The sequence below is a fragment of the Berkeleyomyces rouxiae genome (genome assembly GCF_048999995.1).
Source record: "Berkeleyomyces rouxiae strain 22BRR77 chromosome Unknown BrBRR77_ptg000001l, whole genome shotgun sequence".
Classification (NCBI taxonomy): domain Eukaryota; kingdom Fungi; phylum Ascomycota; class Sordariomycetes; order Microascales; family Ceratocystidaceae; genus Berkeleyomyces; species Berkeleyomyces rouxiae.
The window spans coordinates 4346718-4359668 of NW_027396491.1; the positions used below are offsets into that span (position 1 = coordinate 4346718).

A 12951-nucleotide genomic window follows, 5' to 3' on the forward strand; every position below is an offset into this window, starting at 1 on the left:
GCTACGCCGCACCCTCCAGAAGCACCCACCACCCACGCACCACACACCAATCTGTCGCTGGCCACATGGGCTGGTGTTTCTGCACCGCTGCCACGGTCCGCGCTACGTAAGCGGATGCTATTTTGGCACCTCTAACACAGGCAGGCCGCCCAGGGCTCCTGTCCTCTGTCTCCTGCTATGTGAGGTCGAGCTGGTCTGGTCTAGATCTCGGCTTGTCTAGTGCCATCTCATCTTGACCTGGAAATCTCGGCTGCCAAAAGCCCCAAACCCAGGCCCACGGACGAAACAGGAACGGCTGGACTAGCCTTATGGTGCATCCCTCACTGTCTTTGCCACTGCGCGCACCTGTTAGTGCTGGTGTTGTTCTTGTTTTCTTCTTTCCTGCTCCTCTGGCGTCATCGCCACGAGACCTGAACTTGGGCTCAGTCATCTTGTCGTTGTCCTCCCCCATAAGCCTCGGCCCAGCCAGCCCGGGCCTCTCGACTCTCAGTGGCCTACGACCTGGGACTTGGGACTCGGGGGCGTCACTGTCTTCTGACTTGGGCCATTTGCCGCAGAGCTTAGCCCAGACTCGATTCGATTCGACTCTTACATACATACGTCCAGCGCTTCTTAACCGTATTGCGCCCCCTCGAGTTTCTATATTTTCCTCGCTGGGCTGTTAAAGACGTCCACGCACATAATCATAATCCCTTCCTTTTATGGCAGCATTTAATCCTTTTTTTCCTCTTTTTTTTCCTTTTTTCTTTTTCCTTTTTTGTTTTAATTCCTCCTCTGCAAGCCGCATATAGCACAGGCTCAAAGGCACAAAGCACAAGCTCTAACCCCAGCACAAACCACCCATTTACATCCTTATAAACCGTTTGCGCCGCTGTAGCCTCTTTCCGCCAGAGTCAGCCACGGCTTCTCTCTTTTTTTTTTCTTTTCTTTTTCTTTCTCTTCTTCTTAACCTCTGCACTCGTTGCTCTTCCGACTCCGTCCTTTTTCCTGGCCCTCTCCTCAACCGACCCTCTTCCTAATCGCCGCTACTCCAAGTCCCCTCCCAAAGTCCCAGTATACGCTTAATGCCATCCCGCCCGCTCGCCCGCCCGCTCGTCTGCCATCCACTCGCCTGCCATCCACTCGCCTGCCATCCACTCGCCCACCCACCGGCTCCGCTCGCTCTATATCGTCAATAGTATCTTGTCGTCTCTCCCGCCATCTCCGCCTGTCTTTGTCTCTGCCACGACAGCCGTCAGCCGCCAGCCAACGTCGGACCAAAAGCCACAGCTACAGCCACCCGCCATCCTTAATACTCGCACATCGCCCCCCCCCCCCCACGTGCGCCCATCTGCCGCCGCTGTCGCCGCCGCCATAGTCCCCCACCTTTTCTCCGCCATTCTCCGCCCTTCTCCGCCCCCCCCCCCCCCCCCGCGCATTGTGCTCGCCATTCTCTCACCCACTTCCGCCCGGCAGCCGCGATAAGCCTGTCTACCATCGCACATCATGGGCAACTGCTTGAGCTCAAGTAACTCGGCAGAGATGCAGCAGAAGAAGAAAAGCCAGGCCATCGACAGACAGCTAGAAGAAGATAACAAAAAGTTAAGGAAGGAATGCAAAGTGTTGCTTCTCGGTATGTTCCAACGTCAAACCCCCGACGTCATGTCTCCCTTCTCTCTTCCTGCGCCCGCTTCTAACCAACACCTCTCTGCTCTGCTACACAGGCTCCGGCGAAAGTGGCAAGTCTACCATTGTCAAGCAGATGAAGATTATCCATCTTCAGGGTTACAGCCATGACGAACTGCTCAACTACCGCCCAACCGTCTTCAAAAACCTCGTCGAGTGCGCCAAGGCCGTCGTCACCGCCATGCACCAGCTTGAAATCGAGCCCATGAACGAGGACACCAGACAATATTGCGACTTCATTCTCGAATATGCGCCCGAGCCCGGCCCCGAGGCCGAAATCGACCCCCGCGTCGGCCCCGCCGTGCAGACAATATGGAACGACCCAGCCAAGTTCCTGCTCATGGAACGCCAAAACGAGTTTTACCTGATGGACTCGGCCACCTAGTATGTTGCCATTCTCTACAACCACCGCCCTCGTCCCCCCCTCTCCTCTGTTTGAATCAAGTGCTAACTATCTGCGCCCACCCCAGCTTCTTCGACGAGGTCGAGCGCATCTGCGACCCCAGCTATCTGCCCAATGAGATGGACGTCCTCCGCGCCCGTACAAAGACCACCGGCATCTACGAGACCCGCTTCGTCATGGATCAGCTCAGCATCCACATGTTCGACGTCGGCGGCCAGCGCAGCGAGCGCAAGAAGTGGATTCACTGCTTCGAAAACGTCACGTCCATCATCTTTTGCGTGGCCCTGAGCGAGTACGACCAGGTGCTTCTGGAAGAAAGCACTCAAGTAAGTCTCAGCCTCTCCTCCCCTTTGCCCCCAACCCGCAACCCACGCCAGTGCTAGTGCTAACTAACACGCCGTAGAACCGCATGGTCGAGTCGCTACTGCTCTTTGACTCTGTCGTCAACTCGCGCTGGTTCAGGCGCACGAGCATCATTCTCTTCCTCAACAAGGTCGACATCTTCAAGGAGAAGCTCCCGCGCTCGCCCCTCGGCAACTTCTTTCCAGACTACTCGGGCGGTAACGACGTCAACAAGGCCGCCAAATACCTCCTCTGGCGCTTCAACCAGGTCAACCGCGGCCACCTGAAGCTCTACCCTCATCTGACCCAGGCCACCGACACATCCAACATCCGCCTGGTGTTTGCTGCCGTCAAGGAGACAATCTTGGAGAATGCTCTAATTGACACTGGAGTGCTGTAAACCAGCGAAACAGATTTGTTTCTCTAGAGTCAGCCTCTTTGGTCTCTTCTTTCTACTCTTTTCTTTTTTTTTCTCTCTCTCTTCTCCTCTCATATACAGACCCTCACACAGCCTGTCTTATTTTCTTCTCAGTTTTCTTCATGGACGGGTTTTTCTTTTTTTTTTTTTCCACCTGTGCCCTAGCATCTTGTTTGGAGTTCTGGTGCCGGATATCATATACCTCATTTCTTCTCATTTTTTTTTCGGTTTTCGGTACAGCTCTTCTATTTCTCGCCTTCTCTTGCTCTCTTTTTTTTGTTTTTTTTTTGCCTTTGGTTTATCCATGTCTGATGCCACTTACCTCTCTTATCTACTTTTTCCTCTGCACACACCACATACTCATATTTACACTCTCACTCTCACTCACTTACGCTCATGTTCATGCTCACGCTCATTCATTATTCACCTCTTCCTCCTGTCTTGCTCCATTCTGGGCTTAAAATCATCTGATTCACGGAAAACAAGAATTCCGTTCACTCCGGGGGAGGCTGCCTTTTGTTTTTCCTTTCTTTTTTTTCTTTTCCCTCGTCGTTTTGGATTCCCTCGGCGTTCACTTGGGGGGGCTGGGTCTGATTGGTTCAAGGGTGGCTTCTCATTGTTAGGAAGAGCTATCATATCTGTACAATTGTAATCGCTTATATATAACTATGAGCTTCTCTATCATGAGGTCCATATGCCACGTTCACACAAGTTGCAGTTTCAATTCAAAAGGTGCTGGTAAGATGGGTCAAGTCAAGTCATATTAATTCATGCTGATTTGTAACCCACAAACCCTAAGGCTGTGAACACAGCAAAGCACATGCTCGTTGCAATGATGCCATTCACGTATATGAAGAGGGGAAGCTACATAAAATGGATTGGGTAACTACAAAAGCAAGCATGTATTATGTAACTACGTACATGCTAACTAGCTCAATTAGCTCGAATAAAGACGCAAAGACACCAATGTTGTACCCATCTCTGCTTTGGCTTGTAATACACAATCATCACTTCCGGAAAAAGAGATAACAAGAAACACGCAAGATTGTCACCTTGGGCACAATGGCCTGATGCGGGCATTGCAGGACAGGGAAGCCCAGCAGAGGCAAAAGAGCAAAAGAGGAGGGACAGCTCTGGCGAAAGGAAAGAATGAGAGGCCGAGATGCATAGTTATTCTATTTGTGCACGTAACTAGTTGCAATTGCCTGTGCAGTATAAGCATTGAGGGTGGGAAGGTGGTACATACTTGTATGTATGCAACTACCACCTGGACTTGTACACCGAGAATAGCAGACTGGCGTTGATGCCTTATGGGCTTGCAGCGAGTAGCAACGGAATGAAGGAAAGAACGCAAACAATTGACCGGACAGATTAAAAGAGGGGAAGGGGAACGAGGGCCATCCCAGAACAGGGAACAAGCAGGCAAAAAATGGATGGCAGTTGAGAGAAGGAGGAGCTCGATTTCACGTACCGTATAGTTAGTTGGCTGGTAGCAAGAGAAAAAGGGAAAGAGCTCAAAGGGCAAATAGGGAAGCTCGGTTGCCGTGCGGAGAAGCTCGGATGCGGAGAAGCTTTGGGCTATTGCCATTCTTGAGCTTCTGGGGGAGGGGAGGGAGGGAGGAAGTTGCGCCAGCCTGGTTGCGCGTTGACATGTGTGTGTGTACATGAGTACATCCATCCACACATACATTCACACGTAGTAACTACCAACTAATACAAGTGCTACTACTCTGTTTGCGTGTAGCTCTAGCAGCTTGGAGCTTGGCTTCGCTGTCCGGCATGTTGTAATAGTACCTGTGCCTTCGTGGCCTTGGCCGCTCGCTCACTGGCCAGCTGCATTTATGAGAGCGATGCTGCCCTCGACTTCATAAGCCCATCTGCCTGCTCTTCTTGCCCCTCCCTCAATCCATTTCTTGTGTGTTCGTTCTCTGGCTGGCTGTTTCCCTCAGTCTCTTTTGCACCTTCTTCTTTTCTCCTCTTTCCCTTGCTTGAGCTATCCAAAGCCCTCGAGCCGGCTTTCCACTTCGTCATTGCCCTTGTTGTTCTTTCCCTATATATTTGTCCTCCCATCCCCTCCTTTTGCACCTTCCCCGCGCACAATTCCCTCCTCCGATACTCGCGAGTTGAATATCACGACTCTCCTGTTTTTTTCTCTAGCAAAAAAAAAAGTATTCCGGATTAATTCAAAATGAGCTCAAACGGTATCCCCTCTCGCGAGCGCCAGCGTCGGCCGTCTACCAGCGCGCCCGTGGTCGATGTCACCGGCGGCGTTGGCCCCGCCGGCATATCCCGCCCGAAGCACCACCGCCGGACCCTGACTGGCTTCGGCCCCGGCGATCTGAACAATGTCGAGGGTATGTCGAGCCCCAGATGCTCGCTCCTGGAGCTTCTCCGTTTTCTTGATGTCTCTCAGTACTAACAACATCCGCCCCAATTACAGCTTCCATCCCCGAGCCCCAGCGTGCCACCTGGAACAAGCACCAATACCAGAGCTTCAAGAACAAGGACGAATTCGAGCGCGAGGTTGTGCGTCACGTCGAGACCACGCTGGCCCGCAGTCTATACAACTGCAATGAGCTCGCTGCCTACTACGCCACCAGTTTGGCCTTCCGCGACCACCTCATTGCCGAGTGGAACAAGACCCAGCAGCGCCAGACCTTTGCCGACCAGAAGCGCGTCTACTATCTGAGTCTGGAATTTCTCATGGGCCGCACCCTGGACAATGCCATGCTGAATGTGGGTCAGAAGGACACGGCCAAGGGTAAGTTGGATGTGGCAACATTTTGCTCGTATGATTGGTGTGGGAGCTGGCTGACCTTTACCGCCTTGTTGTAGCTGGCCTCACGGATCTCGGATTCCGCATTGAGGACATTATTGAGCAGGAGCACGACGCCGCTCTCGGAAACGGCGGTCTTGGCCGTCTGGCTGCCTGCTTCTTGGACAGTATGGCTTCGCTCAACTTTCCTGCCTGGGGCTACGGTCTGCGCTACCGCTACGGTATCTTCAAGCAGGAAATCATTGACGGCTACCAGGTCGAGGTACCTGATTACTGGCTGGACTTCAACCCTTGGGAGTTCCCCCGCCACGATGTGACTGTCGATGTAGGTCTTCCAGTATTCCTATTTTGTCCACTCGGAACCTTCGGACCGCCGAAGTGGGGCCGCCCCACCCTTCCCGCCATCGAGGGAGCCGGCCGTGCACGAACTGCGGGGCTAGGATGTTTGCTAACCACATGTGCCCCTCTCTGCAGATTCAATTCTTTGGTCGGGTGGTCAAGACCACCGACACCAATGGCAAGTCGGTGTCGCACTGGGAGGGCGGCGAGACGGTCCGTGCCGTGGCCTACGACGTGCCGGTGCCGGGCTACGCGACCCCGTCGACCAACAACCTGCGCCTGTGGTCCAGCGAGGCGGCCAGCGGCGAGTTCGACTTTCAAAAGTTCAACAGCGGCGACTACGAGAGCAGTGTGGCCGACCAGCAGCGCGCCCAGACCATCAGCGCCGTGCTGTACCCCAATGATAACCTCGACCGTGGCAAGGAGCTGCGCCTCAAGCAGCAGTACTTCTGGGTTGCCGCTTCGCTGCACGACATCGTGCGCCGCTTCAAGAAGTCGAAGCGTGCCTGGAAGGAGTTCCCTGACAAGGTCGCGATTCAGCTGAACGACACTCATCCTACCCTCGCTGTTGTCGAGTTGCAGCGTGTCCTGGTTGATCTGGAAGGCCTGGAGTGGAATGAGGCCTGGGACATTGTCACCGCCACGGTAAGTAAAGACGATATCAACTTGCTCTCACACGCTCCATGTTCATGTTGCTAATAGTTGTCGTCGCTCAGTTTGGCTACACCAACCACACCGTCCTGCCTGAGGCTCTGGAGAAGTGGCCTGTGGGCCTGATGGAGCACCTGCTCCCCCGCCACATGCAGATCATCTACGACATCAACCTGTTTTTCCTGCAGTACGTCGAGCGGACCTTCCCCGGCGACTCGGACCTGCTGCGTCGCGTGTCCATCATCGAAGAGGCCGACCACAAGATGGTGCGCATGGCACACCTGGCCATCGTCGGCTCGCACAAGGTCAACGGCGTGGCCGAGCTGCACTCGGACCTGATCAAAACGACCATCTTCCGCGACTTTGTCGCTATCTACGGGCCCGACCGCTTCACCAACGTCACCAACGGCATCACCCCGCGCCGCTGGTTGCACCAGGCCAACCCGCGCCTGTCGGAGCTGATCCAGAGCAAGCTCGGCGGGCCCGACTACCTCAAGGACCTGACCAAGCTCAGCGCGCTCGAGAACCACATTGACGACGCCGCCTTCCGCAAGGAGTGGGCCGAGGTCAAGTACGCCAACAAGGTGCGCCTGGCGCGCCTGGTCAAGGAGAACAGCGGCGTCGACATCAACCCCAACGCCCTGTTCGACGTGCAGGTCAAGCGCATCCACGAGTACAAGCGCCAGCAGCTCAACATCTTTGGCGTCATCCACCACTACCTGCGTCTCAAGGCCATGACACCTGCCGAGCGCGCCGCCGTCAAGGTCAAGCGCGTCAGCATCTTTGGCGGCAAGGCGGCCCCCGGATACTGGATGGCCAAGCAAATCATCCACCTGATCAACAACGTTGGCGCCGTTGTCAACAAGGACGAGGACATTGGCGATCTGCTCAAGGTCGTCTTTGTCGGCGACTACAACGTCAGCAAGGCTGAGACCATCATCCCCGCCTCCGACATTAGCGAGCACATCTCGACCGCCGGCACCGAGTAAGTCCCCCCCCTCTCTCCCCTCTACCTAGACCACCCCTCACCAACCATACTAACCTTGCCCTCCCCACAGAGCCTCTGGCACCAGCAACATGAAGTTCGTCCTCAACGGCGGCCTCATCATCGGCACGTGCGACGGCGCCAACATTGAAATCACGCGCGAGGTCGGCGAAGCCAACATTTTCCTGTTTGGCACGCTGTCCGAGGACGTCGAGGACCTGCGCGCCGCGCACAGCTCGGCCGACAAGCCCGCCCTGGACCCCGAGCTGGTCAAGGTGTTTGCGGCGATTGAGGCCGGCATGTTTGGCGACGTGGGCGACTTTGGCGCGCTCATCTCAGCCGTGCGCGACCACGGCGACTACTACCTCGTCTCCGACGACTTTTCGTCCTACCTCAACACCCAGAAGCTCGTCGACGAGGCCTACATTGACCAGGACGGCTGGGTCCGCAAGTCGATCCAGAGCGTGGCGCGCATGGGCTTCTTTAGCAGTGACCGCTGCATCAACGAATATGCTGAGAGCATCTGGAACATTGAGCCTTTGGCTGTCAAGGAGTAGATCGCAACCTGGGGTTGAACTAGGGACAACTGGTAAAAGGCAAACATGTATTCTGCATAATGATAACTAATGTACTTGTATTGAGGAAACATCACAAAAAAAAAGAGGGCTGCACAAAGCCAAGATTCCAACAAAAAAACAGTGCGATTACTACTTGCTTAAAAGGGATACAAGTCGTAGATGAAGAGAAAAGAAATGAACCTCAAGATGATCACCCAGAAAAAGACGCCGAAATCACGAAATGCATGTGCCAGAAGAGAAGTCCAAAGATACAACAAAAAAGGGGAATATAAAAAGGGGCAGCCAGTCCAGCATTATTGACGGAAGACAAAGAATAGAAGAAAAAATCAGAAACAAGAAAAACTATCAGTGTTGACATGACTCGTGGCAGGGGAATAAAAAAGCAGGAAGCAGGCAGGCTCCTAGGAAACAATGGTCGAGAAGGTAGAAAAAGTGAAAGAAGACGAGCAAGTTCGGAAACTAGACACGACTGCTGTTGACAGTAGGTGACAGTTGTATGAGACCTGACTTCTGCAGCATTTGCCGATGCTTGCGGGAAACACTGATTTGGCGAGCAATAGAAACCTCGACTGCATTGCGCAACGCAATCTCTGCTTCATCTTGCGTCGATGTTGTCAACTTGCTCGATGTTGTGGTATTGGATTCAGACCGTTGGCGCGTGCTAAGGCTGGTCGCAGAGGAAGAAGCCCCAGAAGTTACGCTCATGGAAGAGCCATAGGGGATACCACGAGGAACATGAGAAGCCTCAGTCTCTTCGTCCGAGTCCATAACCAGAACAGAAGTGTTAGGGCCAAGAGGAGATCGCTGCAAGTGACTGTGATCACGGGAAGAGGACATCACAGTAGCAGGGTTTAGCCGGGCATATTGACGAGGCACTGAAGGAGCAGCCGTTGTTAGCGGCATGCCAGGAAGTGGTTCTTCATCGAACTTGGCCTCTGGGAAGGGCTGTACTTGTGCCTGGGTATGAGGTTTATAGGCTTGAGCTTTCAGAATGGGCTTGGGAGACTCAGCACGACTTTGGGACGGACTTCGAATTCGGTGGGGCTGTACTTGGACTTGTCTAGCGCTCATATGGGTGGTGTTCGAGGACTGAGCGGCGAGGGTCGATTTCTTGTTCACAGATCGAGCTGCAGGTGGTTGGGGGAACCCATTGGTGTTGTCCATTACAATAGGATTCTTATCGGAAGCAGTCGAGGCCTGGCGTTCAAGATCAATCCTAGAGACAGCCTTGATATGAGCATCACCCGTCATTCCAGCAGCAGACAAAGCATGGATCAAGGTTGAGGCAGTCACAGGTTTGCCACCAACAGTAGTCTCCGTGGTTAACCCGTTGCGATGGCGGAGGTGCGGCACATTCTTGGGAGTTGGATCGGAACCAACAAGAGCAAAAGGCACAACTTCAGAGGGTTGAGTAGTCTTGGTGCTGGAAATTCGGCTGGGTGACACCTTAGAGTTCTTGGCAGATTGGCTGTTTGAAAGTGACGTAGTTTCACGCGGCTTTGTCATCATGATACCAATGTCAACGGGTGACTCGGACCGTCTCGGCTGTGATGCTAGCTGTTTTGAGGTCTCTTTTGACAGGTGAACCATTGACTCTTTCAAGGATGGAGAATCAGTACTATCACGACCAGGTGACATTTGAAGAACGCCAGCTAGTGGAACTGCAGCTTTGTGTTGTTGCGAAGAAGCTGTGGGAAAAAGGGAAAAAGCGGGTGACTTGGACTGCTCCAGCATGTTGTTAGTAGCAATGACCGTGGTTGCATTGGTCTCTCTCTCTCTCATAGGAAAGGTAGAGCTACGAGTGGGAGTAACCGCACGGAGCTTATCCTGAGCATCTTTATCTGAAGTATTTCCAGTCTTTGACTTGTTGAGAATAGTATGACTTCTGCCAAGGAGGGTTGCCTGTTTCTCAAGAAATAAAGCCCTGTCATCAAGGCCCGGGTAGCAAGAGACAGCCAACTCTTGCTGCAAAGCAGAGGAGGAAACTCCTTCCCGTTGAAGAATACCGTTGAACATGATGCTATATCTTTCCAGTTTTGAGTCGGGTATGTTCAAGGACAAAAAGCCAGAGGCATTGCTTTCTTGTTTGGTAGTGGCTTCCCAATCAACATGCGGGATGTCTGAAACTACGATACCGTTCCCATCCAAGCCAGGCATTGCGACTGTGACAGGAACTCTCTGAAGGGAAGTTGGGCCAGATATCTCCATCTTGTGGGCTGAGCGGGTGGATTCGTGGCGCTTCAGAGAGGTCATCCGGGGCTTGAACATGGCTGCTTCTGCAGGTGTGATGCGGGTTTCCGGCTTCATGCGGTGGACTTTATCACTGCCCCGTACCTCGGTAGCAACTCCCAAGCGACGAGCTTCATCACTGTGTACCTGGTGCACATGATGTCCAGATACGGGGGAAGCACTAGACTTCGTCGGCAGTGAGTCTTGGCCACGTTCCGAGCCCTTTTTCGTACGGGAACGGCTACCAAAGAAACGCCATTTCTTAGATTTGTCGGGTAAGATATCATGATGAGAAGTATCAATTGCATGGGTGTAAGTCGCAGGAGCATGGATCTTATCCTCCGGATGGTTTTGGATCATTACCGTTGATTGGGACTCAATTTTAGCAGATGGGGGCGCAGTAGAGGAACCACCAACCACAAAAGTTGGGCTTCCGAGGGCCATGCCAATGGGAGCACCGGAGGCTTCAACAATCGAGTCAGGCGTTTGGGTACGAACCAAGGTTACGGCTGGAGACTCGGATCTTGGACTTTCTCGTGGTGAAGGGGCACGGCCACGGATAGGAACATGGTAAGAGCGGAAGTTGTTTTTGCTGGTACGTGTGTTGATGTAGAGGTCGTCGCGTGACACCCGCTTGTTGAATTCGTGTTTGGGCCTCACCAAAGAGGTCACCGAGGATGAAGTTGGAATGCTTGCCATGCTAGAAGCTGTAGAGGGACGAACTAGCTCAGTAGCAGAATTAGAGACGCTCTCATCGACAGGGCCAATGTTGATGCCAGTGGAAGGAGTGTGGACGGTGGAGAAAGCAAGAGGAGAAGTTGAAGAGTCCCCGGAGCTTGTACTTGGTCGACGATGCTGGTGATCAAGACGGTTTGGACGTGATAGTACAGAGAGGTTTGGGTTGTTTATGCTAGACAGGGGTACCCTTGCTATGGCGTCTATAGAGGTAGTGATAGTAGATATACGTCTCACGGAGAGCGTTGATTGAGATCTCTTGAGTGTGGTAACAAGAGGCGCAGACTGTGGGTTTTCTAGATCAGGTGGAGAAAGGCGAAGGGGAGACACAAGATCATGGCGCTTGTTGCGGTCAGCGTCGTATTGCTTGGTAGAAGCAGCTCTTCTCAAGCCCATAGAGCGAGACGGGGTTGGGTTGGATGGGGGCGTTGTTTCTGGCGAGGTAGATACAACCGAAGTGTTGGTGTTGGATGGTGACGAGACAGTGTGATGGGGACCAAAGATTGAGGCCGAGGAAGACTTTGTGTAAATGACAGAAGAAGAACGAGAGCGAGAAGAAACGGCGGTAATAGTGGTGGAAGTAATGGCTCTAGAGGAAGAAGAAGCAAGAGAAGGGGAAAATGTGTTTGAATGAGAATGAGGGGGAGGAGAAAAAGAAGAAGGTTGAAAGGAAGGCGCGACGTCGAGCGCGGCTCGTCGGTTTTGGGCGTTTTTGGTGTAAGAGGGTGGTTCTCTCATAGAGCGAGAACGAGTGGGTACGACTCTATTTTGAAATGAAGCAAACTTAGATCTCAAACGAGCCTCTGGGGTTCCTTCAAGCTGATCAGGCTCCTCATGTTTCTCTGTCTCCGACATGAGCTTAGCGCTAGTACCATTCCTTGTCAAAGCAGTGGTACCTGACCTTGTCTCTTCCAGGACGACGGGGTCCTCCCACTTTGGCCGAATCACCGCGTGGGTGTCTGTACGAGCTCGGGGTCTGGTGTTAACTAGACGTGGAGCATGCTCTGTACGTCCTTGGGAGACTGAGACATAGGCCCTAGGCACACTAACCGCCGGTGCAAGCACAGGTTTAGAGGGGCCGTGCGGTATTGTCTCTGTTTCTAGTTGTGCTGGTTTTGGAGGGCCAGCTCTGGTCTGGTTGTGCCTGTGGGCAGTCGAGGGAGCATGAGCCCGGCTAGTGGCAGCTGTAGTTGCAGTCGCAGTTGCGGATGCGGTCATAGTGACGGTCGGGACCATGGTAGCTTCGACCATGGGACGGCTAGAGTTCGCGATGATCTGTTTGGAGTCGTGGTTCAAAGCGACATTTTTTTGAACGTATTTTTCCTTATTCTTATCTCTGTCTAGGCGCAGAGTCCTGAGAGACCTGGAGCGAGCCAGTTTTCCTAGCATGTTGGATAGAGGCTTTTTTTCACTGGACAGCTTGATACCACAGAAATTGGGGATGTTTCATCCGGAACAAAATATCGCAATACGAATGACTTTGGGTTGCGTTCGCTCCACTACAACATGTAGGCGATAAGTGATGCGAGATTTCCAGATGCAAGAGCGAGATGAATGCAGATGGAGTGTGGCAGACTGGCTGGCAAGTTCTGATAGCGGCACGAAGTTTTGGTGGATGTAATGTTAAATGAAGCGTGGTGAAGGAGAGACAGCAGTTGGCGATGAAAAAATGAAAAATGAAAAAAAAGGCGAGCGAGCGGCAGCAGAAAAATGTGCGAAAAGAACGACTTGCGGGCCGCTGGCGGAGAAGAAAAAAAGGCAGTCAATGAGAGAAAGAATCGAAAAGAAAAGAAGAAAAAAAAGTGAAAGATGCGAAAGAAGAAGGCCTGC

The 12951-nt window shown here is 52.9% G+C and overlaps 3 protein-coding genes across 3 annotated transcripts; 2 read left to right on the top strand and 1 right to left on the bottom strand.

Moving 5' to 3' along the window:
* Positions 1–1485: 1485 nt before the first annotated feature.
* On the top strand, positions 1486–2810 carry BROUX77_001216 (uncharacterized protein; the record flags this gene model as incomplete). The annotated part of the gene is made up of 4 exons (XM_073745621.1): positions 1486–1612; positions 1704–2049; positions 2136–2394; positions 2472–2810. The coding sequence occupies 4 exons, from the start codon at positions 1486–1488 to the stop codon at positions 2808–2810; spliced, it is 1071 nt and encodes a 356-aa protein (XP_073609451.1).
* A 2206-nt stretch (positions 2811–5016) lies between these two features.
* BROUX77_001217 (uncharacterized protein) lies at positions 5017–8136 on the top strand (the record flags this gene model as incomplete). The annotated part of the gene is made up of 6 exons (XM_073745622.1): positions 5017–5182; positions 5269–5589; positions 5664–5929; positions 6079–6588; positions 6660–7579; positions 7653–8136. 6 exons carry the CDS (start codon positions 5017–5019, stop codon positions 8134–8136), a joined length of 2667 nt encoding a protein of 888 aa, XP_073609452.1.
* Positions 8137–8616: 480 nt separating this feature from the next.
* Positions 8617–12510, bottom strand: BROUX77_001218 (uncharacterized protein; the record flags this gene model as incomplete). The annotated part of the gene is made up of 1 exon (XM_073745623.1): positions 8617–12510. The coding sequence occupies one exon, from the start codon at positions 12508–12510 to the stop codon at positions 8617–8619; it is 3894 nt and encodes a 1297-aa protein (XP_073609453.1).
* Positions 12511–12951: the final 441 nt, after the last annotated feature.